At 45.2% G+C, this 11,407-nt stretch overlaps 1 protein-coding gene across 1 annotated transcript; it reads right to left on the bottom strand.

The window, feature by feature from the left end:
* Positions 1 to 5,870: 5,870 nt before the first annotated feature.
* Positions 5,871 to 9,942, bottom strand: LOC124664931 (probable LRR receptor-like serine/threonine-protein kinase At4g37250). Its single transcript, XM_047202347.1, has 3 exons — positions 9,927 to 9,942; positions 7,346 to 8,770; positions 5,871 to 6,580 (listed from the first exon to the last, which is right to left on the bottom strand). The coding sequence occupies exons 1-3, from the start codon at positions 9,940 to 9,942 to the stop codon at positions 5,871 to 5,873; spliced, it is 2,151 nt and encodes a 716-aa protein (XP_047058303.1).
* Between the last annotated feature and the right edge of the window lie 1,465 nt (positions 9,943 to 11,407).

The following is an 11,407-nucleotide window of genomic DNA, read 5'->3' as shown; positions in this document are numbered from 1 at the left end:
CTTGGTTGAGAATGCAATAACAGTAAGGATCTCTTACTTTCTTATTGTTAAACAAATGTGTTTTATATAGTAACATTTTTCCGCACAAATGTTCTGACTAATATTTCCATGTTATGCAAAATACTAGAAACTCGTATTGCTTTCTGTTAAGGTCCAGTTAGGAAAGAATAAGCTTAGATCTACATATAAGTGTAAACTCTCTTTCTCAGGTTAGCCACTGCAGGATTTTCTCAATAAGGTTGAATCGTTGGACCCTAATTTGTATTTATAATCTTTACTGTGCCCCCTCCATATAGTTTAACTAGTTGGATAGTTTGTCCTGGTTACTTCTTTACCCTTGACCCATCTGTTTCTCCATTCTTCCTTTATCGTTGTCTCATTTCTTCCAAGAAATGCCATATCAGTAAGTAGCATGAAAGAAAGCATGTAGGATCCCTGTAGGGTATCATCTGATTTTGAAGTAATGTAGAACTGGCTATTGTTTGAGGTTTACTGCAGTTGTGCTGTGTTCTTCTTGTTCTCCCTTGTTTTCTAATTTTACATCCATATTTTTTTCAGGTTTTGGCCAGCAATGCTATATTCCTCATTGTTGTGATCTTCGTACCATTCTCATTGGGAAGGATTGTCCTGTACTATCTATCATGGTTTTTCTCTTCAGCCTCTTTGGATGCGAAGAACGGCCCTTTTGCCGATTGATGCACCAATGCTGAAACTTTGTAGATTCACACTAAACATCTTGAGATGACTTGTCCTCTAAGAAATTAGCTTACCCACAATATTCTTTGCCATGTTACTTCAGCCTTGCTGAAATTCCTTTCTCATCAGAAATGTTAGTCATCCTTAACCATGATTAAATTTGAAGGCTCATTTCGTTTGAGGACACATTAACACTTACACTCTTAACTACTCCTACACTGTACTTCATTATATGGCTTCTTTTGCCATCATTTTGTTATTGTTAGACAGCAAGAAACCATAATCTACATGATTAGATCACTCAATAATACTCAGATTTCGATTGCAGGACATTTTGACAAGACTAATACTCAACAAATAATTCTTGTACTCATCACTAGTACTAAATTGTACTTCATTAAAATAAAAAACAGTCTTGCTTGTCCTAACCTAGCATATTTGATGTTGTTGTTGAATCAACTTAGCAGTAGTAAATGTTTGAGCTCTGTTCAAGAATTCCGTTAATTTATATTGCTTCATTTTGTTGCTGTTAGAACATGCAAAAAACCATAATCTACATGACTAGATCACTCAGTAATACTCAGATTCCTATTGCAGGACCTGATGACATGCCAGCACATATTAAATCATCGATGTTTGGTTGTGCCTTGACGTACGTCCCCTTCCCTCTCCCCTCTTCCCAATAACTCAAAGCATCTCCGAAATATTAGTGAATTTTTTGTGCCTTGCTTCAGGATTCCTATCACCGACGGGCGTCTCAACATGGGAACTTGGCAGGTACAGGGCGTTTTTTCTTGTAACACTATTTACATGATTACTAATACTAGGTGTTGTCATCTTAATTAGTCGCACCTACTCTCGGTATTTAAGGTTTTTCGTTTTCTTAGGCTCCATTGAAATCCACTAGAATTTCTGGTTTCACAATAAAGTCTACTGTAATAGAACTGTAGGACCTGGTGTATCGTGTAGAAAGGTTCAGTATCCTCATGTGTCAGGTCTGAGTTTTAAGTTAGCTTTAAGTCTACACTTTTACCTGGGGGTGTTAACCAACCATGACAGTCTGTCAGTTTAAGCGGCAAATGAATTTTACTCAGATACCTTACCTGGGTCATAAATTTCATTGCCAAAATGAACACCTGAAAATCCGAGTCAGTTAATGGCGCCTCTGTCCATGATCCACTGGTATTCGCTGTGTCATCCTTGTTTTCTATTTCCCCAAACTGGATACTTGAATATGAGTCGGGTTCTGATGCCTGTGTTGTCTGTATCAGTATCCGAGTAACGCCGGCTAAAAACTCAGCGGTCAACTTGGTTTTGTACTATATTGTTACCTAATCTTGGTCATTCTGTTTCTCTGATGCCAGGGTATATGGCTTTGTGAACATCGTGATGACCCTACTCCTCGCACGATCGTGATTACGCTCAGCGGGATCTAAAATGGCCAAGGCTCTGGAAATTCAGCGTGGTGATTTTCATGTGCATATACTGAAACCGGAGCTTTTGCTTCAAGCTGTGATATGAACTTTCAATATGTAATTTTATCTGTAATCTTGTAGCCAGCAAAAATGAAGTATTGACAATCTTGTATGTGTAATTCTGTACATGGGGAATAAATTTATCCTTTCGTAGCTTCTTCTCACAGTTCAGCAGGATCTAAATTGCCAATGGTACGAGCTGCAAATGCAATGTGGTGATACAGATGTGCGTTGAAATTATCGAAAGTGTTGCTCCAACTGTGGCACTGTAGTCCTGTACAAGGTCCAAGAGGAAAGCACAAAATACGAGAAGGCATTGATCTGACTTAAGTTCAACTGGTGTTGCTAGGCAGTCCAGAACGACTCGAAGAACTAGATCCTTGTGGCAGATTGGAAGATACCGATATCTCTATTTCAATTTCAATTTGTTGATTGATGGTTTAAGATGTCTGCCTGATACTAGATGCGGCAAAAGCTCAAAAGACTGTCATTATCTGGGCGGTTGAAGTCTTGGCAACGGCTTTCGCGCACATCCCTTGCTTCAAAACTATAGGTTTTAGCCCTCCGTTTGCTGGTCGCCAAAGACGAGAGAAAGTTTATCAGCATTCCTTAGCTGTGGTGATTTGGTTCTCAGGGATTGTTTCGGCATCATTGTGTTTACAGAGGAAAATGCCATGACATAGGCTCTCTGTTGTTTTCACCTTGGGGTTTTCTTGCAGGGTGATGCCGTGTTTGACCACCTGCCGGTGTTCCCTGAAGAATTTATGTTCTCTGAACCCTTTGTAGCTGCCTGTACTTATCAGTTACCTCATGACAACAGGCATGTGTTTGCTGAGCTGTGGAGAATATCTGCATCAAGTACACACTGTAAGTTTCCTCACTCTTGCAGCATAGCTTTTACTCCTTTCACAGGCACTAAAATTTTCTCCAGATTTTTTCACCTCGAGGGCCTAACTAACACATGGTGTGAAGTGTTAAGCTGAAACAGAAACACTGCTCTGAATCTTGTAGACTGCTTCATGGCTAACATTGATCGTTCGTCGAGAAGCCTGTTTACCTCCAGCCATCTTAATCTGTTCAAGTTGCACAAACGCCGTTTTTCCTAGCTGTACACCTATAAGTAGAATTGTTCCCTGGATCAGTACTCATCTTGCTCTAATCCTCTTTGCCACTTGGGCTAATTAGGCTACTTGCATGCGCCAAGGTGGAATGCAGGAAAAAAGAGCATGCTACCCAGAAGACACGGCTGCCTGTTTATCTGCTCCAGGCACTGAACTTTGCATCTCCTGTAGTTTCTTTGGTTCAGTAGACCGTGTCCCCTTTTGCTGATTGATGCGCCAATGCTGAAACTTTGTAGATACACATTAAAATTAGCTTACCAACGATGTTCTATGCCATGATACTTCAGCCTTGCTGGAATTCTTTCCTCAGCAGAAAAGTTAGTCATCCTTAACCATTATTAAATTTGAAGGCTCATTTCGTTTGAAGACACATTAATATTTACACTCTTGACTACTCCTACACGATACTTCATTAAATGGTTTCTTTATTCATCATTTTGTTGTTGTTAGACAGCCAGAAACCATAATCTACATGATTAGATCACTCAATAATACTCAGATTTCGATTGCAGGAAATTTTGAGAAGACAACTACTCAATAATTAATTCTTCTACTCATCACTATTACTAAATTGTACTTCATTAAAATAAAAGCGGTCTTGCTTGTTCTAACCTAGCATATTGGGTCTTGTTGTTGAATCAACTTAGCAGTAGTAATGTTTGAGCTCTGTTAAAAAATTCATTAATTTATATGGCTTCTTTTGTTGCTGTTAGACATGCAGAAACCATAATCTGCATGGCTAGATCACTTAGAAATACTCAGATTCATATTACCTGGGGGTGTCAACCAATCATGACGTACTGTCAATGTAAGCAGCAACTGAATTTTACTTGGATACCTGGGTCATAAATTTCATTTCCACATTGAACACCTGAAAATCCGAGTCAGTGACCACCTCTGTCGATGATCCAGTTGCATTGGCTGTGTCATCTTTGTTTTCTATTTTTCCGAACTGGATATTTGAATATGAGTCGGGTTCTGATGCCCGTGTCGTCTCTGTCAGTATCCGAGTAACGTTGGCTAAAAACTCAGCGATCAACTTGGTCCTGCACTATAATGTTACATTGTTACCTAATCTTGGCCATTCTGTTTTTCTGATTCCAGGTTATATGGCTATGCGAACATCGTGATGACCCCTACTCCTCGCACGATCGTGATTATGCTCACTGGGATCTAAAATTACCAAGGCTCTGGAAATTCAGCGTGGTGACTTCATGTGCACATACTGAAATCAATACTCTTGCTTCAAGCCGTGATACGAACTTCCAGTGTGTAATTTACCTGTAATCTTGTAGTCAGCAAGAAAGAAGTATCGGCCATCTTGTACTTGTAATTCTGCACACAGGGAATAAACTTATCCTTTGGTAGGTGGTAGCTTCTTCTCATATTCCAACAAGATCTAAATGGCCAATGCTACGAGCTGCAAATGCAATGTGGTGATTTAGATGTGGGTTGAAGTATCAAAATTGTGGTGTGCTTATCATATTCACAATTAGCTGTGTGTGTAGTCCTGCACAACGGACAAGAGGAACAAAGTTTATGATTTGCTATATTGCTCGTTCTCGAATTAGGTTTGTTTGGTTATATCAGACATTTTAGCCGTGGTGATTTGCTTCCTGGGGATTGTTTCAGCATCATTGTGCTTACGGAGGAAAATGATATGCTGTTTTAATCTTTGGGATTGTCTTGCAGGGCCATGTCACGTTTGACCACCTGCTGGTCTAGCCTGAAGGAATTTATGTTCTCTCAACCCGTTGTAGCTGCCTGAACTTATGAGTTAGCTCATGACAACAGGCGGATGTTTGAGTATCTGCATCAAGTACGCATGTGAGTTTCCTCACTCTTGCAGCATAGCTTTACCTCTTTTAAAGGAATTTAATTTCTCCAGATTTCTTCACCTTGAGGGCCTAACTAAAACATGGTGTGAAGTGTTAAGCTGAAACAGAAACACTGCAACTGAAACATGGTTAACATTGATGGTATAGTCATAGTAGATATTTGCAATCTGAAATACTAGCTTCGAAAGAGAAGCCTGCCTGCCTGCCTGTCCAGCTCCAGCTATCTTGATATGTTCAAGTTGCCCAGGCAGTGTTGGTCCTAGCTGTACACCTATAAGTAGAATTGTTCCCAGTACTCATCTTGCTCTAATCCCCTCTGCCACTTGGGCTAATTAGGCTACTTAGCATCTGCATCGAGGTGAAATGCAGAAAAAAGAGCCTGCTACCCAGAAGACACGGCTACTTGTTTATCTTCTCCAGACACTGAACTCTGCATCACCCAACACAAAGTTTCCTCCATTTCAAACCCAAGAAAGCAGTCTCTTTTGTTCTGCATCCTTTTACTGTGGTGCATCCAATAGCTATGCCAACATAGAAGTATAGAACACCTCTTGCAATGAACATGAGCAGAATGAAAAAGAGGATGTAGGAAAAAACAAGGGGGTTAATCACAGCTGGATCATCAAAATTAGTGACAGAGATCATCTACAAACAGCTAACACAGTAAGCTCGCCATTAAAATTCAGTAAAGAAATTGTACTAGTATCCTAACATGGTTCCTGTCAATTTATTGGCATCCATCAGTAGGGAGTCTCAATGGAGTTGGACAAGGGTGCGGCCTGTATCCTGTCGAGGAGCGCGGCGACGTCCCTCATGGACGGCCGCTTGCCGGGCGCCATGGCGCAGCAGGCAAAGGCGAGCCGGAAGCAGCCAAGCAGCGCATCCTCGTTGTCGTCGCCGCGGAGCGTGGGGTCGGCCATCCGCAGCACGCGGCCCCGCTGGTCGAGATCAGACGTGCCGGCGATGGACCCAGCGGCGTGCCACTGGCAGAGCTCCACCTCGGAGTAGACCCGCCCGGAGAGCAGCTCCAGAAGCACCATGCCGAAGGAGTAGACGTCCCACTTGGCGCTCGGCCGCAGGCTCTTGAGGCACTCGGGCGCCTGGTACGGCAGGAGAGCTGTCGATGAGGTGGAGGCGCATGATGGGCTGGCGCCACCAGGCATCTGGGACAGGTCCGGCAGGCTGCTTGTGGAGTGCATGGACCGCTTGCTTCCGAAGAGGCGCGCCGACGCTCCAGTGTTCCGGTGGAGGGCGGCGCCAGAGAGCAGCCGGTCCAGGCCTAGGTCGCCGACCAGTGGCTCCATGTCGGCGCCGAGAAGGATGTTGGATGGCTTCACATTGCCGTGCACACCCTTCTTCTCGTGGATGAATGCTAAACCCCGTGCAACGCCACGCGCGATCCGCAGCCGCGCCTCCAGGTTTAGGTGCATCGGCGAAGCGCCCATCCTCCCTGCAATTGATCGAACACAAGAACATCAACAACTGTTGTACTCTTTCTTTTACGGACAAACCAAGAACTGCTGCATATTTCCTTCAGTTTTTTTTGCTCCATTTGCAAGTGAAGAGTACTCCTACTAGTAGTACCAAATCAAGTTTGAATAAAGTTGTTGCAGATGATTTTTTTCATTAGTGCCAAATTATGATGAAATTATGACCGTCAGATAACTTGTACACTATTTATCTGCAGCAGAAGAAACACCAAAAGTAGCAGTACTGGTTTGTGCATTCAAGGTACTAAGTGAGTAGTACCTTGAGTACTGACGCCGTTGCATCCTTAATTTTGTTAGCAAGTGGATCATGCTTGACGACGTAGTCAATCACTATTCACTAGTAGTACAAGCAATTGACCAAATTTATGAAAGGATAATGCAGCTAGACACTGTTAAATATCATGCAAAATTGCAGTAAATTTCTGTCGGTTACTAGTACCAGCAAATTGTTTCTATGTCAATTTGCATCTTTTTGGTTCAGAAGAGAAACCAAGGGCTGTTACTAAAACCAAAGTAGTACTGCATTTCCTTGAGGTGTTTTTGCTTCATTTGCAAGTGAAGAGTAATAGGAGTACCAAATCAAGTTCAGAAAGTTGCTTGACCGAAATTATAAATGGATAATGCAGCTAGACACTGTCAAATTTCATGCAAATTTGCAGCAATGGAGTTCCACCCACCAGAAGAAGGAGAACAAGGTTGTAGTAGCAATGGAGTTGAGGGCTTACTGGTGAATGCGATGTTGGCGAGGCTGCCGTTGACGGCGTAGTCGTGGATGAGGAGCTTCTCGTCGGCGCCCCAGTAGAATCCCCGGAGGCGGAGGAGGTTGGGGTGCCGGAACCGGGCGACGGCGCGCACCTGGGCCTCGAAGTCCTTGAGCTTGTCGGCGCCGCCGCTCTCGCCGATCCGCCGGACGGCGAGCGCGGTGCCGTCGGCGAGCACGGCCTTGTAGACGATGCTGGACCCCGTGGCGCCGAGGATGTACGCCGACGCCTTGAGCAGCGTCTCCATCTCGAGCTCGCCGCCGCCGCCGTCCACCGTGACGAGCGTCGCCGGCGCGGGCGCCTGCTGCGGCTGCTCGTGCTTCTTGCTGTGGTGCTGCGGGGTGCTCCAGCCGATGAAGCTCCCGGGTCTCTTCCTCGGGTCCGAAGACGACGGACGCCCGTCGTCGGACGCGGCGTCCGAGGAGGAGGAGGCCGAGCAGTCGGAGCTGTCCTCCGAGCCGTCGCCCCTGCCGCCGCCAATGCAGCACCCTGCGGATGCGGACGAGGACGGCTTGTCTTCTTTGGCGACGGCGGCTGCTGTTTTTTTCTGCTGCTGCTGCGGCGCCGTCGGGTTCTCCTGCCGGCGCTTCTTGCGGGCGTGGTAGACGTAGAGGAAGAGCAAGAAGAGCAGCCCGACGCCGGCGATGTCGGCGGCGACGATCGCGAGGATGGTGAGAGGGCGGAGCCTCCCCTGGCCGCCGCGCGGGGCCCGCGCCTCGGGGGAGCCCGGCGGGGCCCGGGCGGCGCTCTTGGGGATGGCCGCGAACGCGGGCGGCGAGTCGGTGGCGTTGGGCGGGTCGGAGAGCGAGGACGGGATGGAGCAGGCGCGCCTGACCGGCGCGCCGCACAGCCCCGGTTTCCCCTCGTACGCCGCCGCCGGCTGCGCCCCGAAGAGCCCGGCCGGCGGGACCGCGCCGGTGAAGTTGTTGCCGGAGAGGTCCACCGTGGCGTTGGGCGGCACGGCGTCGGACAGCTCGGCGGGGAGCGCGCCCGTGAGGCGGTTGGAGGACACGTTGAGCAGCCGCAGCCTCGCCCCGCCGAAGTCCGGCGGGAGCGCGCCGCGGAAGTAGTTGCTGCTGAGGTCCAGGAGCTGGAGCTGCGGGCCGAGCCCGCCGGCGGGGAGCTCGCCCGCGAGGTAGTTGTTGGCGAGGCCCAGCACGGCCAGCCCCGGCGCGGCGAGGAGGGGGGCCGGCAGCCACCCGGCCAGCGCGTTGTCCGAGAGGTTGAGCTCCTGCAGGCCGCGCGAGGGGGGGCCGTCCGGGAGGGAGCCGGTGAGGTCGTTGCCGGCGAGCGAGAGGACCCGGAGCTCCGTGGCGTTGTGGAGCAGGGCAGGCGGGAGGGTGCTGGTGATGTTGTTGCCCGAGAGGTCGAGGATATCAGCACCATGACCTGCGTCCCCATCGGCTAATGCTGAAACTTTGTAGATACACACTAAACATCTTGAGATGACTTGTCCTCTAAGCTAATTAGCTTACCAACGATTTTCTATGCCATGATGCTTCAGCCTTACTGAAATTATTTCCTCAGCAGAAAAGTTAGTCATCATTAACCATAATTAACTTTGAAGGCTCGGGTCGTTTGAAGACACATTAATACTTACACTCTTGACTAACTACACTGTACTTTATTAAATGGATTATTTTGCCATCATTTTGTTGTTCTTAGACAGCCAGAAACCATAATCTACATAATTAGATCACTCAATAATATTCAAATTTCGATTGCTGGATATCTTGAGATGACTACTAACTAGTTAATTCTTCTTCTCATCACTATTACTAAATTGTACTTCATTAAAATAAAAAAAAACAGTCTTGCTTGTCCTAACCTAGTATATTGTGTGTTGTTGTTGAATCAACTTAGCAGTAGTAAATGTTTAAGCTCTCTTCAAGAATTCTATTAATATATATGCCTTTATTTTGTTGCTGTTGGACATGCAGAAACCATAATCTACATGACTAGATAACTCAGTAATACTCAGATTCCTATTGCAGGACCTGATGACATGCCAGCACATATTAAATCATCGATGTTTGGTTGTGCCTTGACGTATGTCCTCCTTCCCTCTCCCCTCTTCCCAATAACTCAGAGTATCTCCGAAATATTAGTGAAATTTTTGTATCTTTCTTCAGGATTCCTATCACCGACGGGCGTCTCAACATGGGAACTTGGCAGGTACAGAGAATTTTCTTCTTGTAATACTATTTACACGATTACTAATACTAGGTGTTGTCATCTTAATTAGTTGCACCTACTCTCAGTATTTAAAGGTTTTTGTTTTCTTAGGCTCCATTATAATCCACTAGAATTTTTGGTTTCGTGATAAAAATATGTACTGTAATAGAACTGTAGGACCTGGTGTATTGTGTACAAAGGTTCAGTATCCTTATGTGTCAGGTCTGAGTTTTAAGTTGGCTTTAAGTATACGCAGCATGTTTTACCTGGGGATGTCAACCAACCAATGTAAGCAGCAACTGAATTCTACACGGATAAGTGGGTCATAAATTTCATTGCCAAATCAAACGCCTGAATCCTAGTCATTTACCAATAAATGTGTCCATGATCCAGTGGCATTTGCCGTGCCATCCTTAATTTCTACCCAAACTGATACTTGAATATGAGTTGGGTTCTGATGCCTGTGTCGTCTGTCGTCTGTATCAGTATCCGAGTAACGCTGGCTAAAAACTCAGCGGTCAACTTGGTCTTGTACTATATTGTTACCTAATCTTGGTCATTCTGTTTTTCTGATGCCAGGGTATATGGCTTTGTGAACATCGTGATGACCCTACTCCTCGCACGATCGTGATTACGCTCAGCGGGATCTAAAATGGCCAAGGCTCTGCAAATTCAGCGTGGTGATTTTCATGCGCATATACTGAAATCGGAGCTTTTGCTTCAAGCTGTGATATGAACTTCCAGTGTGTAATTTTATCTGTAATCTTGTAGCCAGCAAAATAGAAGTACGTAATCTTGTATATGTAATTCTGTACATGTGGAATAAATTTATCCTTTTGTAGCTTCTTCTCACAGTTCAACAAGATCTAAAATGGCCAATGCTACGAGCTGCAAATGCAATGTGGTGATTTAGATGTGCGTTAAAATATCAAAACTCCGGCGTGCTTATGGATTCGCAATCAGTTGTGTGTGTAGTCCTGTACAAGGGACAAGAGAAACAAAGTATCATTTGATATATCGTTTGTTCTCAAATTAGGTTTGTTTGGTTATCTCAGTCATTTTAGCCGTGGTGATTTGGTTCCTGGCGATTGTTTCAGCATCATTGTGCTTACGGAGGAAAATGCTATGTTGTTTTAATCCTTGGGATTGTCTGGCAGGGTCATGTCACGTTTGACCACCTGCTGGTCTAGCCTGAAGGAATTTATGTTCTCTCAACCCTTTGTAGCTGCCTGAACTTATCAGTTAGCTCATGACAACAGGCGGATGTTTTCCTGAGCTGTGGCAAGGGTATATGGCTTTGTGAACATCGTGATGACCCTACTCCTCGCACGATCGTGATTACGCTCAGCGGGATCTAAAATGGCCAAGGCTCTGCAAATTCAGCGTGGTGATTTTCATGCGCATATACTGAAATCGGAGCTTTTGCTTCAAGCTGTGATATGAACTTCCAGTGTGTAATTTTATCTGTAATCTTGTAGCCAGCAAAATAGAAGTACGTAATCTTGTATATGTAATTCTGTACATGTGGAATAAATTTATCCTTTTGTAGCTTCTTCTCACAGTTCAACAAGATCTAAAATGGCCAATGCTACGAGCTGCAAATGCAATGTGGTGATTTAGATGTGCGTTAAAATATCAAAACTCCGGCGTGCTTATGGATTCGCAATCAGTTGTGTGTGTAGTCCTGTACAAGGGACAAGAGAAACAAAGTATCATTTGATATATCGTTTGTTCTCAAATTAGGTTTGTTTGGTTATCTCAGTCATTTTAGCCGTGGTGATTTGGTTCCTGGCGATTGTTTCAGCATCATTGTGCTTACGGAGGAAAATGCTATGTTGTTTTAATCCTTGG

The sequence above is a fragment of the Lolium rigidum genome, chromosome 1, assembly GCF_022539505.1.
Source record: "Lolium rigidum isolate FL_2022 chromosome 1, APGP_CSIRO_Lrig_0.1, whole genome shotgun sequence".
Lineage (NCBI taxonomy): Eukaryota > Viridiplantae > Streptophyta > Magnoliopsida > Poales > Poaceae > Lolium > Lolium rigidum.
This window is presented reverse-complemented; position numbering and strand designations above follow the sequence as displayed.